General features: G+C 54.6%; 1 protein-coding gene across 3 annotated transcripts in view; it reads right to left on the bottom strand.

The window, feature by feature from the left end:
* The window catches only part of CLUH (CLUH binding protein of NUMT mRNA), a 30,309-nt gene extending 10,311 nt beyond the window's left edge, over positions 1-19,998 (bottom strand). The window contains exons 1-12 of one of the 3 annotated variants that reach the window (XM_021533069.4): positions 19,853-19,998; positions 8,778-8,974; positions 7,121-7,292; positions 6,816-6,959; positions 6,494-6,621; positions 5,718-5,872; positions 4,769-4,894; positions 3,776-3,923; positions 2,956-3,048; positions 2,034-2,728; positions 1,272-1,489; positions 642-746 (exon numbers count right to left, since the gene is read on the bottom strand). In XM_021533069.4, the coding sequence (XP_021388744.2) occupies positions 642-746; positions 1,272-1,489; positions 2,034-2,728; positions 2,956-3,048; positions 3,776-3,923; positions 4,769-4,894; positions 5,718-5,872; positions 6,494-6,621; positions 6,816-6,959; positions 7,121-7,292; positions 8,778-8,974; positions 19,853-19,967 (2,296 nt within the window). In that variant the 5' untranslated portion in view covers positions 19,968-19,998. Of the gene's footprint in view, positions 1-641; positions 747-1,271; positions 1,490-2,033; positions 2,729-2,955; positions 3,049-3,775; positions 3,924-4,768; positions 4,895-5,717; positions 5,873-6,493; positions 6,622-6,815; positions 6,960-7,120; positions 7,293-8,777; positions 8,975-9,592; positions 9,752-13,318; positions 14,522-19,852 lie in introns of those variants that run through there. The other 2 variants (XM_077787609.2, XM_085557163.1) reach the window with 2 other exon arrangements.
* Positions 19,999-20,207: the final 209 nt, after the last annotated feature.

The raw sequence follows: 20,207 nt of genomic DNA, 5'->3' as shown, positions 1-20,207 counted from the left end.
ATAAATGTTTTGATGGGAAGAGAATTGGCTGCTGTGTTCAGGCAGTGGCTGTGCTGTTCAGACTTAATGGTTTGGCCATTATCCTGCAATGTGCCTGCACACTGCCCCAGTATTCACCCCTAGAAACACTCTGGGAGCTTCTCAATTTCCCAATTAAAAATATGGCTCCAAGTAATGGAAATTCATGTGTGATGCATGTGAAAGGGCACTGTGACTGCTCACTGAAATGTTATTAGAACAAACCCAGCCCTTCACTGAGGTCTCTTCAACATCAGTTGTTCAACTACAATTGTTATTTTTTGTGCAAACTACTACATGAGGATCAAATTTGATTTTTTTCCTCCCTCCGCCTCTTTTCATGTGGTCTCATGGCTGGGATGCTGGAGAATCACAGGAGGACTCCTGGCAGCACAGCCCTCCCCTGGGGGTGGGAGATGCTCCCCGCCTGCACTTGGTAGCTGCAGCACTGCAATCCATTGCTGCTTCCTCTCTTCTGCATCTGCGTGCTTCACACAGAGCCCTGCACCCTGCCCAGCCAAACAAAAGCCAGCAACAGTCCTGGCTACAGCACAGCGTGTGTCTGCAGCTGGCTGGACCCAGCCACCCTTTGAAGGGCTGGTCCCAGCTCTGGGCACACGTACCTGGTGAGAAAATATCTGGGTTAAACCGAATATCAAATGATGTATCACTAATGGAGCCTACAGCCTTGCAAGCATTCCGAATCACTTCTCTGCTTTTGGGATCCACTGGTGCAGGAAAAAAAAACAGAATACAAATTAACATGGAGTTCAGGAAATGACAGACCTAGCTATTAAATTAAGTTTTGTTACTAAAAACAGCAATGATGGCACATTCTGAAGAAATCCATTATAAAAACAATCAATTGTAAAAGGAGAGTGGATGCAAAGTCCAAATAAGAGCACATAAGATGACCCAAAAACCCCATGGATGTCCCCACCTCCAAGCACACACTCTCAGAAATCCAAGCCTGGGATTCCCAAAGGTGCCCATGCACTGCTGGCCTCTGGCCTGGTCCCAGCCCTCCCCAGGCCAGCCTGGCCAGGATCTTGCTCCCAGGGAAGACTTGAGGGGCTGGTGGTCTTGCTGGGTTCAGACACCTCACTCACCCTGCCCCAAAGAGGCCAGGCAACACTGACAGGCAGCCAGAGCTTGTCCTGTTTAAGCACCATCAATCACCCCAACCACCCCCAGCCTGGCACAGCTCCCACCAGTGCCAGCCCACCAGGGAGCTGGTGCTGAGGATGCAATACCTGTTCCATCATCAGACGCGATGGTCTCAGCGAGCTCCTTCACCTGATCAAGCCCAGTCACGCTATCGTCTATTTTCCCATCCTCTGACTCAGGCCTCTCGCTGTCTGCAGCGCCGTTCTCTGCACAGGCACCATTTTCCAGCGCAGCCGAGCTCTCCTGCTTGTTGGCTTTCTGCTGCATCAGCTGCAGCGCAGCCAGCTTCATGAATAAGAGATACCTGCAGCAAAGGGAGAGGACAACTCAGCACAGCAGAGCCCCAGAGCACCACACGTCTGGAACGTGTCCCACTCCCTGAGCTCCCCTGCCTCCCCAGCACCCAGTGCCCCAAACATCCCACCACAAACATGGCTACAGCAGCACCCACAGGATTTTTTCCAGTCTCTAGAAACAAACATAACTTTCAGGACATTGGGAAAGCCTTAAAAAGAAGCATAAATCCTTCCCATTCCCTAACCATCAAGTGGAAAGGCCACCTGCAGGGAAAGAAGAACTTCTAAATGTTTGGACAGGAATCAACAACAATAGATCTGGAGACTAAAACACAAACCATCTCTTTCCCTGGCTCCCTGTTCAAATCCCTATTGTTCTCGCCTCTTGTTAATTAAGTTCCTATAACTGCATTTACACAGCCAAGCAGTAGGGCAATTAGCTGCTCACTTCTGGGAGCTCCGCTGGGATGTTCCCAGGACAGTGCAGCAAGGTCCTGCCTTGAACCATGACCTGACCAGCTGCAGGTGGAGGAAAGGGGGAGCTCTGCTCACCTGTGTTCTACAAAGGCATCAACAAGCTCTTGACGGAGACAGCAAAGCTTGTGTCTGTGCTGTTTGGGGAACCCCATTTTCTTACATTCCTCTGGCATCTCCTCCCCTTCAACAGGCAGGAAGTTTAGGTCTGGAGGGAAAGTGCGTAGCAGGTCCAGGATGTAGTGACGCCCATCATTGCCAATAATGCCTTTGCACTCTACTGAGGAGCACAGCTCCACCTCCTCATTCTTGTCGTTGAGAACTTTGTGCTTCTGGATCTTCAGCGGCCTGCTGGTCTTCTCCAGCAGCTCCAAGTACTTGGGGTGCGATACAACTGTCTTGCCAAAGTCTATTGACCCATAGATGACACTCTGTTCCTGCTCCCGCTCCAAGATGCCAGGAATAATAGACTGAGCTGTCACCCTGTAACCTCTGTAATCCACCACAACAGTCCCCAGTGTGTACAGCCCTTCCACATCCACAGCGTTGTAGGTCCGCACACCATTGAGATCATTGGTAGGAGCTACATAAGCAGCAACATCTCCTCCAAAGTCCTTGTAGTGGTCACGGACGTCAAAGCCCAGGCTGAAGAAAATGTTGTTCCAGATGAACATCTGCATCTTGGTCTCCTCGCTGGGGTTGATGGCCATGACATTGCCATCAATGACAGCCATAGCACCTCGTGTTGCTGCTGCAGTGAAGTCACTGTGAACCTGGAGGCACATGGAGAGAAAGCAGGGTCAGGATGGACCCCAACGCTCCCAAAGCTCCCTGCAAATTTTTCCTTTGCTCCTCTCCTCCCAGGAGCCAGCAGGCAGGCAGGTTGCTAACTTTTACTGCTGTGAGCTTGGCTAGTGGCTTCAATACAAGTCCCAGGAGCCAGAACACAGGCAGCAAAGAAGGGGCTGCATGAGGAGCTACCTGCATATCCCCCAGTTACCTTGAAAATGGCTCGTTCTCTCAGCAGCCTCTCAGGCAGGTTCTTGCGTGGCAGCTCCCGTGTGGTCTGCAGCTCTTCATTCCAGTCTCTGGTCTGAAAGAGGGAGGGAAAGCCTTGTGGGATGCAATACATTGTGTGGGAAGGGGCTGGCAAAGCAGCATTCCTGCTTCACAAGGCATTTTGGGAGAGAAGGGAGGAAGGGGCAAGAATTCAGGCTGCTGTGGAGCTCAGAGGAAGTGACTTAGCAGCAGGAATGAATACACCTCGAGAGTGGACTTCAGTCAACAGCAGTTTGGGACAGATCTTGCATCAGCCCAGCCCGTGCAAGGGCACTAAAGGGGCAGCACCGTGCAGGTGTCATTAGCCAGTGCTGTGGGCAACTGCAGGCACGTGCTGCCCACGGCTGGCCATTGCTGCCCTGCACCACTTTTGCTAGAAAGCTGCAGCTGAAGCATTTGGAGCAGTCTGCTCAGAAACAGAGGAGTCATCCCAGGCCTGACTGGCACAAGGGAGTGGTCTGCCTCCTGTGCAGTGGCACTCTTCAGAGAAGGGACATGGAATTTATAAACACATGGAATTTATAAACACCAGAGCAGAAGCTGCTCCTCTCAGTCACTTCTGTGCTCATGGAGCTGCAGCCTGAGAAGCACAGCCCCTGTAGTCAAGAGCCCTGTGAAGAACAAGGACTCCTGCAAGCTTTCCTTTGATGACCAAAACACTCCCACAAATAACAGAGGTTACTTTTTGCAAGTTAACTTGTTCTCGGCACAGCTGGCAGCAAAACTCTTGCCAGCGTCCTCATGCAGAGCAGGCCCAGTACCTGTCCAGGTATGTGCTCCTCATAGCCCAGTCTGGAGGTGTAGGCGTCCTCCGCCCGGACACAGTCCATGGCGTGCTCTGCTTGCGGAGCCGTCCAGCTGTACACTTGGAAAGGAGTGGCTATCCTCTCAAAGGGGTGTCTCTGAACCCTGGTTTGGGAGAAACAGCAATTAGATGCTTATAAAGGAAGAATTCTTTCTATTCCAAGAGAATTTTCCCTGTGCTTTCACACTGGTCCCTACAGGCCATGATGTAACAGCGGCGCACAGTGGAAGCCCAGGCACTGCTGAAGGTTTCTCATGTAATTTGTCTGCTCTCTGCAGGGGCTGGGGGCTCATCTGTAGCTACTGCTGGCCCAGAAAGCAACACAGTACAGCAATTTTTAAATGGCCAGATAGTCACAGTGGTGGCTGGAGGCTGCTGCTAATTTCAGCCCTCATCTAGTGTCACTTTAATCTTCTTAATGAAGCAGGAGCAGAGCTCCCAAAAGCCACACAATGTGCCTATCAATACACACCCTGCTGAGCCAAGGCAGTTCATTTAGTGACTCTGAAGAATGACAGGCTTTTGCACAGGACCCACTGTCCTGGAGCAGAACAAATGGTCCCTGCAGCAAGGACAGGAGAATCAAACAATGCCTTATTGTTGTGTTATTATTATAGAAGCTAGAGGAAATTACAGAATATTAACATGCACAGACATGTTTAAAATAACCAACCTCTCGCCACTGTAAGCCTACACAAAGCCCTCTTGTGTTACTTTCACTGATACTTGTGCTTCAGTCTCTTTTGTGGATCAGGGAGAGTCGTTCAGCCAGGTGCTCTGTCGTCCTGCAGCTTCCACTCACATGTCCCAACCACCCACCATGACACGAGCTCAGAGACACTGAGCAATCCCTGCTGCACCACTGGCATCCAGCTCCCCAGAGCCAGCTCAGCCTCCCCAGCTTCACACTGGGCTGCCCAAGGAACTAGAGAGGAAGAAGCACTGCTACCGTTTCTTCTGCAGAGCAGAGAAGTTTTTTTTGAAGGTAGGGCTGATCTGGTTAAGTAGTTCCACCAAGGAATGACTGAGAAAACTAGGGTTTGCAGGTTTGGGATTGAAATTGTATGCAGTAGACCTGCAAGAAAAAACAAAACAAAAACAAAACCAGTCAAAAGCCATTGTCATACCTGACACTTTCCAAACCCTGGGAACATGGAACATGCCTGAGAGCTCTTCATACATGCACATTATCAAAGGTTGCACCATGTGCCCTTGCCTGTGGGAGAGAGACCATGGGGCCAAGAGGCAGGTGGGCAGCAAAGACCTGACCTAGTTTCCCCACATGAAACAGCCAGTAACTCTGTACCTGGCCCTGACGGTTTTTTAATTTAGACCTTTTTCAGCCATCCCCAGGATCTAGAGAGGCTTTTATTTTTATAGCTGGGAAGGACTGATTTCACAGAACTTCCCAAACACACCAAAGGTGCCTTTGCTTAACAGAGAATCCCCTCAGCACAGCCGCTCCAACAGGCATAGACACAACAGCCTCTCACAGTTACCATTAAAAAAAAAAAAAAAAAAGGAATAATTTGTAGTCAAATCTGCACCCAGCTCAGGCAGTTCTGACAGGCTGTGCTTTTGCTTCAGGGCAAAATGTCATAGTTGCAATAGTCAGGAAAGAATTTCCTCCCAACTCAAAATGCTCTAAATAGCTGATGACATTGTGGGATGTTTAAACTTTCCCTAAAGCACCAGGCATTTAGCCACTATGGAGAAGTGGTACCAGGCATGACTGAACAGCCCAATCCAGTATAGCAACTCCCACAAACCCATGTGAGCAGCGAATTAAAATAGCTTGTTTCTGCCACAGGAAAAAATAAAAGCTGCAACTGTTTGTTTTTGAGTTGTTTTCCAGTTGGCTGCTTCAGGGCAGGACAGGAAGAATCCCAGTTACTCACTGGTTCAAGTAAAATCCCCGCGTGGAGGCAGTGATACTGACGTGCCGATCCTCCACCGTGATGACGTACAAGTACATGAGATCCCCATGCATCTTCCTGTTACCAGGTGGAGGGTTCCAGCCACTCATCGTCAAAACCTTTAGGCACTGCAAAGGCTACAACAAGCAACTCCTGTCAGCAGGAACTAATTTCTTTGAGTTAGAGTCACTCAATGTACATGCCAGATCCCTTTTACCTGCTGCCCTTGCTCGGTTCTAGAAACAGAGCTTACAAACGCACCTGCTCTCCAGAGCACAGCTTCCTGAGCCCTCTGCAGTCCACCAGTTTGCCTTTCACACCATGGAACATGGGTGAAAACAGACACCCTGGGCCTTTGGGCTGCACAGGGTATGGATTTCTTGCTGTACTTGTTTTCAAATGGCAGCTTCTAAACAGCATCCGAGTGGGAGGGCATGGGAAAGCTAAGGGCAATCTGTAGTGACCTGCAGATCCTGTCTCCAGGACTTTGCAGAGGAATGCTGCTTTCCCTTCTCTGCCACCCAGCCCAGCAAACCTGGCCCTTCCACACTCTGCAGATGTCCAGACTCCATGTCCAGTGTTTTACACATCAGCTCCTGGACTTTATTCTTTTGGCTAAGCAGTGCTATCCCAGCACTTGTTAAGCACCAAGCAGAGCAAATCCCAAAGTCCACTTCAGCTCAGCTTTCAATCCCTGACCACCAGTTTGCTGTGAGGAATGTGCCAGCAGCTGTTTCAATGACACAGGAGAACTCTACCTTCCAGTCTCTGTTCTGGGGCTGAAGGGCACACAGGGGCCTCTCTTTGCTACCTGGCAGGATATGTTCAGGAGGGGTGCAGTCAATTTGTTCCATTTCAGTACCTTTCTTCTTCCGTTTTCCACTGTCTAGAATGGACAGAGACATAAAGTCAGTTCTCAGACGTGCAGCATTCCCTCCCCCAGTCATCATTCAAAGAGGGATGCAGAAGTATTCTCTGCACTCCTGCACTCTGACCCAGGACACCCTGATTGTTGCCGTGTTTAATTGAGCAAGGGAATGAAACCACTGACCACACCAGAGAAGTCTTTTTGACCCATACCTCCCAGGTCTCCTTCAGTGAAGACACTCAGGAAGGACAATGAGTTACAGTCCACACCATTGAAAGCATCTGATGGGTCAAGACTCTTCAGAAGGTCCCGAATGTGGCGCACGTGTATCCTGGCTTCTCGCACTGTGTATGGCTCTGATGACCAAAAAACAAGGAAAGAAACTGGAATTAGATAGTTGCTTACTCCTTTGGCACACAGGTCTCAAAATGGAACCACAGGAAAGAGCTGACAGGTGGCCAAAATCACTCCCTAAGAAAACTCTCACTCATTCCCTCCCAAGTCTGAAGGAACTTGCCTTCCACCACTTTCAGCAGCGAGCCCTCCTGCAGTCCTTCAATTGTCTTCAGCTCAGCAAAGTTATCCAGGACGTTGCCATCCAGCTGCAGGGAGAAGCAGGTTCGATGGCAGGTATCCTCCCGGTCCATCAACACTTGATGGATTTCTTGCACCATCTCTTGAGGAGAAACCTTAAGAAGGTAAGAGCCCAGACAATTATTGTTTACCCTCCCACATGCTCTTACCAAACTTTGCCCCTCAGCTGCAGTACCAGAAACCTCTCTGACCTCTCTCTGCAGGCTTGGAAAGGCAGATTCTACCTCCCTTCCCAGGAAGATCACTTCTGCTCCTGCTGGGAGGGCACTGTCACCTCTGGCAGGGTCAGCCACCGGAGTTCCACCCCACAGGGCTTGGCACCCAGAGACGTAACAGCCAGGCACTGCACCAAGCACTTGTCATGGGACAGAGGTGACAGAGGGCAGTGAAGGAACAGAAGGTAGTGGGGGAAGGAGGGCTCTTCCCTTATCTGTTCACACCACACCAGTGGTGAGACCTTGAATGCTGCACATGGAAAACAGCCCAGTTCCTCCTCCCCATGTGTAGTGTGTCTGTGCCAGTGCACCTGAGCACCGGGGCTGTTCCCCACCTCCTGCTCTGCTCCAGCACCACTCACACTGCTGGAAAACCCGGAGGACTCGGGTAGTTTACATAAGCTGCTGTAAACAACACAGCCTGCTATTATTAGCCTATTAAAACTAACAGCCAGGGGGATTTAAAAGAGACAAAAAGCCAGTCTGAGACGCAGCTATTTCCACAGGGGATGGGATTTTGCTGCACTCTCTGCCAGTCTTGGGGAGGTAAGAACTTCCCACTGGCTTTAAATTCCAGATACCGCTCCCCAAAATTAAGAGAGACTTCATTCAGATAGTTTTTGGTGAAGTATCAATCTAAATGGGACCATGAACCAGGCCCATCAGAGCCCATCCTGACCTGGCAGCATGTCACTGTCCACATAACATGAGAGCTCTCCATCCAGAGGAAGTGGAGACTGCATCGTTCCCTTGGCCTTCAGGCCGGTGCTTGAGCTCCCTGAGCTGTGCTAGCACCTCTTACTGTACCAAATCCAGGCTGCCCTGAAGCAGCATTATGTCATAACTGCTGAGCAAGCAAGGGATTTTCCCTTCCTCAGTCAGGCCCAGAAATCCTGTTTTCACAATGTTTTTTTTAAAACAGCCCAGAAGTGGGAAGGCCATTTTCCCTGTGCTCAGCTCCATAGCCAAGCCCCTCTGTGATGGACAAAGAGCTACACCACAGTGAGTTCTCCTTCCCCTTGCTCCACACCTGGGATCCAGAACAAAGCACCCTCCCTGTCCTTGCAATGCCCAGGCAGGCCTGGGCTAGGCAGCCTCTTGCTCACGTCCCTTCTTCCTTCATTTCTCTCAAGGCACTGGCCAGGCAGTCTCCTGCACTTTCCATCCTCTGCTGCCCCCTTCCCCACCCAGTCCTGGTCAGAAAATAGGGAGCTGCAGGCAGCCTGAAGGTACTGTCCAGACTGTGAGGGTTAACAGGGGCCTTTCCCAGGCACTGCCTCCTTCCCTGCCTGCCTGGCTGCAAGGATCTGGCTCAAATACTCCCCACCACCTCTGCTCCCATCCCCAGCTGGTGAGGGCAGGTACCTGCAGGGAAAAGGGCTCTATCCCTGGTGCACAGATCTTGACAGTAAATCCCGTGTCCTGTATGACGATGACCTCCTGGTCGTTCCCATCTTCTCCCGGGTCAGCCTCCTCATGGCCATTCTGCTTGGCATCCTTCTCGCCCTTGAAGCTGTCATGCAGGCTGCTGCCATTCATCAGTGCCACGCCAGATGGGTGCTCTGGGCAAGAAGAGAAGGGTTTAGACAAGGCCCTCTCCAACAGGCTGCAGAGACTAGCTTGGACACTGCAAAGCCCGAGCTAATAAGAGGCTAAAAAGGCAGGGTTTTATTCTGCACTTGCTGCTCACTAGACAGAGGTGTGCCAAGCCCTTCCCTCCCAGCATAATTAAGGTGCTCTCACTTGCCTGGGTGTTTGCATCTTCCACAAACCATGTGCAGAAAGGGAAGGGAAGGACAGCAGGAAGGATGGGTCAGTGTACACTACACTGAGCTGTCTTAAGAAGCCTCTTAATTACAAAAAAAAAGGGTGTGTGGTGCTTTGCGGCCTGGAGGTAGCTGTAACCTCTGCACCAACACGTTAAAGAGCAGAGGGAGAGGGAGGCCAGCGGCGGCACCGCTCTGCTCACGTGGCAGCCCGGTTACTCCACAGGCACACAGCAGCTGCCACGGCCCTGCCCACATTTGGCCACCCTCTGCATTTCCAAAATACTTTCCAGAGATCCCATGGTGCCAGGGTGAGGCTTTGCCTAAGCACTTTTATTCAAGAAAATGGTGACGATATTTTAAGTGCTCATTTAGACAGATGTGTCACAGGGCTGGGGAGCTCTCTGCACCCACCTCACAGCTCTGCAATGGTTTGTTTTCTTTTCCAATGAGCTGGATAGCGTCAGAGAGCAGATAAGATCTAGGAAGCTGCCAGTCTCCTAAACTGAGCCTACATCTTCAGAACCAGGCTGGGGACCACACTAAAGAGGACCAAGGGGCTGCCAGGAGAAGCTGTAAGAGTGGAAAGAGCTGCAGATAGCAACTTTGGGAGATGGCAGAGCACTCCTTGCCCCCAGTGTGCCAGGCCAGTGCCCCAAGGGCACCAGCCAGCCCGCACACCCGGGGCAGTGGGTGCTGCAGAAGAGCAGGCATCGTGTCCCTCAGGCTGTGCTCCCTGCAGGGCTGGCCCAGCACACTCAGCTGCACCCCAAGGTCACACGCAGCAGCAGTTCCAGGTTGGTGCTCTCCGGCACCCACCTGCAGGCAGCACAGATGGTGCAGGTGGGGCGCTTTCCCAGGCAGCAGAAACAGCCCTTCTGAAAGGCTGCACGGGGTCAGGACAGCTGCAAGCCAGGCTAATGCCTTCAGGCTGCAGCCAGCTCCAGCTGGCAGGTGTCTCTCCTCATCCTCACCTCCCAGCAAGGCACCAGTCCCCACTCCAGAGGAAATGGCAGCTCAGCCTCCCTCACCTCCTAGACCAGTGCTGTGGCTTGAGGACCTACAGCTGTCATAGCCAGTTCTTCTCCATCAGCCCCAACTGCTCCTGCAGCCCAGAGAAATCATCCAGTCTTCACAATAACCCAGAAGAGAGTTGGCAACACCACATCCCCCTGTACACCTCTGGAGCACAACATGAGGCTGCAGCAACAAGCCCTGCAAAAGCATCCCTGAAGGGTCACGTCCCTGCCCCAGATGACAACTGCCAACAGCAAACCCTCAGAGATGACTGTCAGGGCTGACTTAGGACATGGTGAAAGGGCAAAAAACGCAATGAGAGCACAGCCATTCCGAAAGGCAGCAGGTAGCAGAGCTACCTCACGCAGCCTCGGCTGCCTTCAGCAGCTCAGCAGCTGCTGCTCATGTTCCCTGTCACTGTGCATATGTCCCCAGCACTTGCTGCTCATTTCTTTGACAGATGAAGCCATGGGCAAATGAGACGAGACTGGCTCTGGCTCCAGCAAGCTGCTGTCATGCTAGAAAGGAGGAAGAAAAGCTCCATGCAAGAGTGCCTCGAGAGATGTGGTTTCAGAAAAACCACACCATGCCCAAAGGGCTGGGGAGAGCCCCTCGTCACACCCTACAGCCAGCACAGCCATACTCCTGGGCTGCCTGAACACGTGGGGATCTGGAGGGAGCGGAGACAAGCCACCACGGAAATGCTACACCTGGGGCTACCAGAACTGCAGACAGGATGACCTGCCAGGTGCCCGAGCCAGGCTTGGCCCAGCCCCTGCCCACCCAGGCAGGGCAGGATCACTTCTGTTCCTGCTGTGGTAGCCAGAAAGGAGACAGAATTTGGCTCAAAGGAAGGCTGGCACTGCAACCCATCCACACGTCAGTCTGGAGAACAGCAAACACCTTCAGCAGCAAAGCCAAGAGTGAGAAAGGAAATCTGAATACAAGGGAAAGTTATCAGCCAGGACCACACTTCTGCTTTTCACTGCTCAGTGGTACAAGACCCTCAAACTAGCTAGTGTTTTAGAAATCAGAATATTCCTCCTAGTCTGCAGAAATAATACATGTTCACACCTTCCACCCCTCTTTTCCTTACTTGAATGAAGGCAGAGCCAGCACAATGCTGCACTTTGTGACAAGAGACATGTAGAGGCAACAACTTCATGACTCCTTATGCTAGAGGATCTAGCTCCAGCCAGCACAGTCTTAAGTTTAGAAAAGAAAGTTAAGTCTGGACAGGGGAAGATCTGCTGTGCAGCCGGTTAATCCTGGGATGTGAGCCAGGCACAGCTTTCCAGAGGGGTTCTGTACAGAATGGGGATGTTTCAAGGAAGTGCAAGCTGGCCTGGAGGCTGTGCTGCCTGCTGGGTGCTGACTCACCTGCTGTGGTCCCTGAGGAAGCAGAGCTGCACCCACCTGCCTTAAAGTGGGTCACCGCTTCCTCCCACCCGCTGCAGCCCGACTGTGCCACGGCCTCGGCAGTGCCAGCGCAGAGGGAGGTACATCATGGGGCATTCATGGATTTCACGGGATTTCAGCCTACTTGGGTCAGCAGGAGGAGGCACAGGAACACCTTAAAGACACCTGCACAGAGCTCTCTCCTGTTCCTTGCTCTCCCTTCAAGCCCCAGACAGGCGGGCAGCCGTGTCTGGCTGCCGGCTCTCGCTGCCTTGCGCTGCAGCCCAGGTGGCTCACGGAAGGAGTCTGAGTCACAGGGAAGCGGTTCCACCCGCTCTGGGGGCAAACCCGGCCGCTCCTCCCGCTTGCCACCCCGCTCGCTGCTGCAGACGAGATCCCTGCCGGGTCACGTCGGCCTCCACACGCAGGTTTGCGGTCTCGACCGAAGGCTGTGACCTCTGGTCTCCCCCGTCATTCCCAGGGATGTGCCTGTGCCCCGGCAAGGACCCTCCTCCTTCCCTCCACCTGCAGCTCGAGCCGAGGCGTGCGGAGGCTGCCGAGCTCCAGCCCGGGCTGTATCTCGGCGTTCTCAGTGCTGCCCAGAGCAGAGCGCAGCCATCGCTGCACACACGCAGAGCAGAGCGTGGCTGGGCACCGCCGCAGCGACCCGCACCCGCCCGTCTGCGCCACACCTGGCACAAAGGATCAGACGGGAGATTAGGTGTCATCTCCGAGCCTGGACGAGGTCACACGCCAGGGTGACGGGGCCTGCTTTAATCACGCTTCCTAGCTCCAGCCAGGCTGTGGCACTGGCACACCCTGCACACAAATCCTGGCGTGAGGGAGGGCGTGCACCCGAGAACCCAAAACCTGCTGGCTGCACACAGAGAGACAACACAGATCCTGGGAAGAGGTGGTTAATAACTGATTTACGTTCTAACACATCTTCTGAACCAAAGTCAGACAAATTCTTTTCAAAGATTATTGGATCCAGAAGTCAGCAACACTATGTTGCTGGGAATTAGCCTGGTCTGCTCTGGGACTGCTCTGTCAGTGGGGAGTTTCCTTCCTTACACCTAGTAACTGGAAAAATTGCTAGAGGGACAAAACTAAAAACTAAACCCCACTACCTTTACCAGCACCAACTTTTGGAATGCATTTCCTATTATCAGCTCCAGTGCCATTTTGAGAGGCCAGCTGGCTGGGGCCCACTGTACTGCAATAATGCATCAGGTGAAGGCAGAGAAGGAACACCCATCCCATCCTCAGCACAGCTGACAGACCTGCTCCCCCCCATAGCTCAGGCCTGTCCTCCACCTCCACACAGTTGAAGGAAACCAAAAGCTTCCTGTGCTGGTCCCTCACAGCTGCACACTTTCACCCAACCTGCTGCAGACTGGGCTGGGCAGATCCACTCCCATCCTTTACAAGGAGCACATTTGCAGTTACAAACAAAAGAGGGATTTACCTTATGAACTGAGAAAAAGACAAGCAAAACACCCTTAAGTTTGCTTTGCTGACATGAACAAGGCACAGACAGGTCCCTCTGTTGTACACACCCAGGTGGGATAACTTGCCACCTTCCTCCCTCACCTGTGAAGTTAAAACATCACCTTCACACCCCTCCCCTCTCCTCTGTGCTGCCCCATCCCACAGGCACACGCAGCCCTGCCACCCCTGTGAGGGGCATACAGTGTGCTGGCTCCATGTAACAGGACAGAGCACCTGGGAGAGGAAGCTTCTTTTTCTTCCTCTTCTTCTTCTGCTGCTGCTGCTTTGAGGCCAGAACCTGGGCCTGGGAATCAGCACCGCAGCTTGACCTTCTGCTGGGGCAGGCAGTAGGCTCTGTCACAAAACCAGCACTTGTGTTCTGAGCCTTAGGTGATGCCTCACCAGGGGGAACAGGCAGCACAACTGCACTTTGTGCTGGCAGGGCTTTCCCTGCACTTTGTGCTGGCAGGGCTTTCCCTGCACTTGACAGCAGAGCAGAGGATGGTGTCCCAGGGCTCCCCAGGGAGGGAGCAGGACCTCTGCACTTCAGCAGGCTGTCTGGAACTGCTACGGCTAAGGCTGCTCGCCCCTCGCCCTGGCCAGCGGAATGTGCTCCAGGGCCCGCTCTGCCGTCAGCTGCTGCCACGTGCTCCTCCGGGCGGCAGGATCTGTGGGCTAAGCCGCTGTCCTCAAGTTTCACACAGCTCTGGCAGGCCTCAAGTGACTGAGCATGATCAACCAGCCCTGCCGGCCTGTCCCCAAGGTCGGCTGGAAGGACAGTCACTGCACGGGATGCCTCTGTCTGCTGGAGCAGGCCAACCGCGCCGACGCCAGGTCTCAAACCGCTCTTATCACAAACTGTCATCATTCCTTCTTTGTCCTTGCTCTCAGATAGGTCTTGGATGTATTCAGTGCCCTTCTGCAGGCTTCCAGTCAGCGCCTCACTGGGGATGATGTCTGGATACAGCCCAGCACACTGGGCAGCTTCTGGCATCTCCGGGAAGACAGCGCAGCTGGTGGGAGACTTTGGCAAGAGGGGCGACCTCTCGTCGGGTGATCCAGAGCTGCGCGGCTGGAAGAGGAGATCGGTGACTTGCCTGCAGCAGTTTGCAAAAAGGCTGTTTCCCATGGCTGGCTGGTGCAGCACCGGAGCAGAACAGTCAGCTGCGTTCCACACAAACACTGAAGCCCCCACAAGGCACACTCCCACGCGCAGCCCGTGCCCTCCGCTGCCTTCTCGCAGTCGGGTGCTTTCTCCAAAGAGAATGCCCTCTGGGCCCCAGCGTGGCAGGACGCAGGGGGGGCCAGCAGCTGACTCCACGCAGGATCCCACGTCCCCTGTGCTCACCAGAATGGGATGCTGGGCTGGCAGCAGTTTCCCCAAAGTGCAGCCTGGGGATCCTCATCCACTGCACGCTGTCCCCAGCTGCCTCGCCGCCCGCCAGGCGCGGAGCAGCCCCGCAGCTGCGGCTCTGCTCTCCACCCCGCAGCACGGCCGGGCTCACACGGCTCCCCAGGCACTCGGGGGATGCCGGCCGAGCCGGGCTGGTTATAAATAGCTCGATCTCGAGTGCCACACCAGTGCAGCCCGGGAGCACTGTGCCAAACCTGAACAAGTGAGATGCATTGAATTTCAAGGCGAGGGCAGTTACTATGGCACGCCCGGGCCCGGCACAGCCATCCATACTAAGCAGGCAAGCACAAAGCATTCAGGCTGTGAACCAGTAAGTTTCTAGACGAATTCCGTCTCCTCTCACGCTGCTCTGCCATATAAAACACACACAAACCACAAAACCACACATGCAATCCCCTAACACCTCTCCTCTCTCCGTGCTACTTAAAGAAAACCATGGCAACTGAAGCAGGGATTATGGAGCTGGAGCGTTCTCCAAGCACCAGGTGGCCCAGTGAGGTTGTGCCCAAGCAGGCCACTGCTCGCCTCCAGCGAGGCCGTGCCACAGGCCCCTCACCTCCATCGCTGGCATCATCCAGCTATCACTCCTTTGGCACAGGACAGGCCTCGGGGCTCTGGAGCCTCACCACTGGGTACCCCTCAGTCCCAAGAGCCCGCACCAACTTTCAGATCACATGAGCACTGTGTTTTTCTTGTGAGTTGTCATTTTTGAAGGACTTTAAATGTACTGATAGCTTCAACTCTTCCTCCTTATGAAGAGACCTCTGGGAAGAGGAGAAATCTCCTAGAAGTACCTGGTCAGGTTTCATGAAGCTGAGGTGCATTTCTTTAACTACAGCCAAAGCAAGCTCACATGTGTATGTAAGCTCACAAGAGTGTATATGTTAGCTCTAACCTGTGAAGGCTAGTGTCAGTACAGCAAATGCAAATTAAATTTTAGCTGAATAATAAATGAAACTGAATAAATAGTTTAATGAATCCAAATAAATTAACTAAATGAATAGGCATTAGCTCCAGAGATGGCCTAATGAAAACATTTCTGCAGGACATCCCGTCAGGGAAGATGGCAGACGTGGAGATGCCTCCCTCTGCCTCCCTGCAGAAACCACAGCTTCCCAGGAACTTCCCACTTTAGGTTCAACAAGGACTTCTTTTAATAAGAGCCCACAGTGAAACATTAGTGCTGCTCTACTGCCATCATTAAACTCAAATTGGTTCTAAGAGATCCGTAGGCAGAGGTACAAGCTCTGCATTTATTTCTCAGCAGCTTCACACCACTGAGACTGGCCCAGAGAGAGAGCAGAGCATGGTGAGGCTGCAGCCTGCAGTGCTCTGGGCAGGGCCAAGCCCCAGGACATCCACAGGGTCCCACAGCTGCTGGCTCAGGCACTCAGAGCTGCTGAAATGCCTTGTGCTTTGCATCTGGCACCCTGACGTACCCACCCTGCAGTCTTCACATCTGGGAACTACATTTAAACTAATTTCTAAACTTTCCATCTGGCCAAAACTTTTCATTAACCTAGCCTTGAAACTGACTGTCTGGGTGACCCTGCTACAATAACACACAACTCAAACATCACAGAAATCAGGCGCAAAGAATACGACTAATGCAAAGTGCAAAGACCAGCACAATCAAAAACATTAACTGTGTCAGGAAGAGCATGTTTCTCAAATTTCAAGAGAGCCGACGGAAGAAATTGTATTTCAGACAGAAACCAAGAACCAGCCAATAATCCTCCAAGTCTCTGTGCTTTACTCTTGCGCATACCTCGGTTTCAGAAAGCTGCTGGGACAGCAAGAGCAGGGAATCAACCTGCTGCTCTGTGGGCAGGTTTTGCAGGGGAGCTCTGACAGCTGTGATGGCCTCAGCAGCTCCGGCTGCCCCGTGGCACAGCCGTGTCCACCCGCCCGCAGCCGCCCCGAGCCGCTCAGGGACAGGAGCGGGCAGCTGCGCCCGCAGCTCTGCGAGGGTGCTGCAAGCAGCAGCCCGGGCAAGTGCCTGCCCCACAGGAACCCCTCTGCCAGGGACACCGGGTGACCACCCAGCTCACACAGCGCCCTGACCCCCGCTGGCACCACTGCCCAACCTGCAGCTGAGCCTCCAGGCTGCGGAGACCTCGCAGGCTCCAGGGACACCAACAGCAAAGACAGAGCACGCCAGGTACTCGGCACAGCGCAGCCTGAGAACGGCCAGGAGCCACACTGCCATTCCCAGTTTCATCCAACCCCAAGGGCTAGTCCCAGGCTAATCTGACCCGCTGGAGCTCTGGGCAAGATTAATGATCCTGCAGTTTTATGTCATTGGACATAACTACATACAACTTCTCTGAGCCTGCAGCCTCTTCAACAGTTTTTAGTAGAGATTTTCTCTTTAATGTGAAAGGCAAACTAAGGAAATGCTTTTTTAGAAAAACATGCCAACCAAAAGCTAATCCTGAGAAAGCCTTACTACTATGGCAAAAACCTGACCTACTGCCAAAAGTGACAGCCACTGCCACCACAGGAGGAACCACGTGCTGGTTTTCATCTTTGGCACACTGTCCAAGCACTTGCCCCAAGGACTGGCATTGCTTCTCAAATGCAAATTTAAAAATGCATGAACTTCAGACCTGTAAAACTTCTAGAAATAACAACTTTCCAGCACAACCAATGGAGCACGATGCAGGAAAGTAAGGCAAGTGCTGGGAAGCTGTGCCAGAAGAGGAGTGTGCTGCCAAGTTTAGTCATGTACGGACAATGAAGGTAAACACAGTACTCTGCAACACAGTGCTGGTTTCATTGTGCACGAGGCAGTTCTGAGTCTGCAGGTGGATTTATCTCAGTGCATGTTCCTGACCTACTTACTTCCATTTTTCAGCTGGAAAACCCAGCAGCAAGGCTGCTCAGGCAGAGCAGAGAGCTTCCAGTGGGAGCTCAGCTCTTATCCCACTGACAGAACCACCCTGAACACGATCCCCTCGGGTTCCCATCCCTCATCCTGCCATACAGATGCTGGGCTATCACACTCCTTTCCTCTTCTTAACCTTGTACTAGTGCTCAGATTTCTCTTGCACAACTTTCCTCCAACTGTCCCCCGCAAGCCTGTTAGAGCTGCGTATTAAAAAGCCCCGACTGACAGCAATTCGGTCCTTTCCAAAACACCAGTGAACCTCCAAGGTTGGGCAACAGACAGCGATAGCAGATCCCCAGATTAAGAATCAGCCTTCTGACCTTGTTGCTAATGCACGGCTACACTTGCCTCCACAGCAGTTTTTCCATTAACACCTGCATTCTCCGCTACTCTAACAGAAGACGTGTCTGAAAGCAGGGAGCTCAGGGACGGAGGGACTGAGCCAGGAGAAGACAAATTTGGGCAAGGCAAGGTTGAAAGACATTTTACAGCAGCTAGAAGCACTGCTAAACTTGTATGTGAGAAACTTGTTCTAAGGCAGAGAAGACTGTAGGAATAAAAATAATCCAAGAAACGCTGTACACAATGGCTGTCTGATCTCACACCTGCTGATAGGAAAGGTAACAACCCAAAACTGTGCCCACCAGAAACCATTACAGTAACCCCAGCTGCCCACACTTTTATTTTTCTACATTCAGAAGGTCAGAGTAGTCTCAACAATTTCTAGGCTGGGGGAAGAGAGCAGCAGCCATCAGCCCTCTCGCCTGGCACAGAGCCCAGCAGCCGAGCCTGGGTGCCTGGCACAGCTCGGGGGGGTTTCTGTGGCAAGGAGCCCACTCACAGCCTGCCCACAGCTGCAGGTACTGGGTGAGACCTGCCCCAGACACAGCCAGTGCCTCCCTACACGGGTGCTCTGCAGGGCACACGCAGCACTGGGAACACCAGAGCTTGTGAGGCTGATGCCAAGGTGTCCAGGCTGACCCTGCTCCAGGCAAGACCTTTCTCTGCTCCTCCCCAGATTCCACGTGCACTGCTGGATCACACAAAGGATTCTTCCATCTTCCATCCTCCCTCAGCAATCAATTGTGGCTGGAGAGGCAGAGATTACACTGCATAACTTTTTAACCTGGTTGCTGGCACTACAGGTGTGATGCTTGCTGCAAAATCCAGCATGGGGGTTAGAGGGGGAGGCTACCAGCACTGAGCTTCCCACTCCTGAACTGCATCCAACCTGCTCCACTACCAAATGCCAGTGAACTTTGCTTTAGGTGACAAACTTCAAAAATCCACCTCGACACCATAAAACCAGTGGGGGATGGAAGCGACGTGTGGGTCAGTCGGGGGATTCACGTGCCTCAGGACGAAGGCCAGCCAAAAGCCACACTGCTTCTGTGCCTTTTGCTTTAGGAACTAAAAAAAAGAGCCTAGCCAGAGATGGGTGCTCAGGCTCCTAAGTTCTTGAAGATACAAAGACCACACTGAGCAACCCCAGGGCAGCTGGAGGTATCTCAGGGTCGGTGCCAGCCTGGGAGCTGGCGCGGAGAACAGCGAGGACATGGAGCTGCACACTGTCCCTGAGCCACGCAGGCTCCCACACAGCCAGAACAGCCAGCAAACAGCGAGTTAAACCTGCAGGTTCCAGCTGAGATGCGGAACGAGCCTCTGCCCGTTCCAGGAAAGCCCTTGCTCACGAGTATTTTCTAACATGTCAGTGGCAGCCCGAGCTCCCAGAGTGCCACCCCCGCTGCCCAGCGCCGCCGGGACACGCACGTCCGCCCGTGGGCAGCGCCGCGCGGTGCCGGGGCGAGCACCGCTCCGCAGCCCGGCCGGACAGCGCCCGCCGCCGCCCACGGGCCCCGGGGCCGCTCCCCGCAGGCCGGGCACGGGCGCTCCCGGCCCGGGCCCCCCCGCGGCCGCGCGGTGGAGCGGCCCCGTGAAGGTGACCTTCACCGGCCCGGGGCTCCCGCGGCGCCGGGACGGGCCCGCCCGGCCCCGGGGCGCCGCCTGGCCCCGCGGCTGCCCCGGGCCGCGGCCCGGCCCCGCGGCGGCCCGGGCGGGCTCCCGAACCGCGCGGCCCGGCCCCGCCGCGGCCTCCGGCCTCGGCCGCCAGCGCAGCCTCGGGGCTGCCCGGAGCCTTCCCGCGGCGCGGCGGGGCCGCCGGGCCCCGGCACGGCTCCGCCGCCGAGCGGAGCCCCCGGGCCGGGCGCACGGCCCCGCGGCGGGGCGCGCCCGGGCCGCTCCGCCGGGCTGCCCGCGGCAGGACGAGCCGCCGGAACCGGCCCGGCTGCCCGGCGCGGCCCCGCTCCCGCAGACCCCCGCCACCCTTCCGGCGGGCTCTAAGCGCCCCGGCCCCGGAGGGGGAGCGGCGGGTTTGCGCCGCAGGCTCGGGCATCCCCGGCACGGGCTTCCCCGGCGCCGCAGCCCGGCCCGCGCTGCCGCCGCAGGCCCCGGCCCGGCTCCTTACCGGGGCGCTGGTGCGTGTCGGCGGGCCGGCTGTGGCGGGGTGCCGGGTGCTGCTGCTCGGCGCCCTGCGCGGCCGGCACGGCGGCCGGCGGCATCTCGCCCGCTCGGATGACCATGGGCCCGCGAAGGACAGCGCCGCCCGCCCGCGCGCACACGTGGGGCGGCCCCGCCGCGCTACGGCGTCCGCCAGGGCCCAGCCCCGCGCCGTGCGCCTTAAAGGGGCCGCGGGAGCCGCGGGGGCCGCGGGAGCCGCGGGACGGCAGCGGCCGCCTGCGCCCCGCCCGAGCCACAAGGTCACGGTGCGCCGCCGGGGAGCAGCGTGTGCCCGTCCCGCGGGTGTCCATCCCATGTGTACC

This window comes from Lonchura striata, chromosome 19 (genome assembly GCF_050655825.1).
Source record: "Lonchura striata isolate lonStrDom1 chromosome 19, ASM5065582v1, whole genome shotgun sequence".
Lineage (NCBI taxonomy): Eukaryota > Metazoa > Chordata > Aves > Passeriformes > Estrildidae > Lonchura > Lonchura striata.
This window is presented reverse-complemented; position numbering and strand designations above follow the sequence as displayed.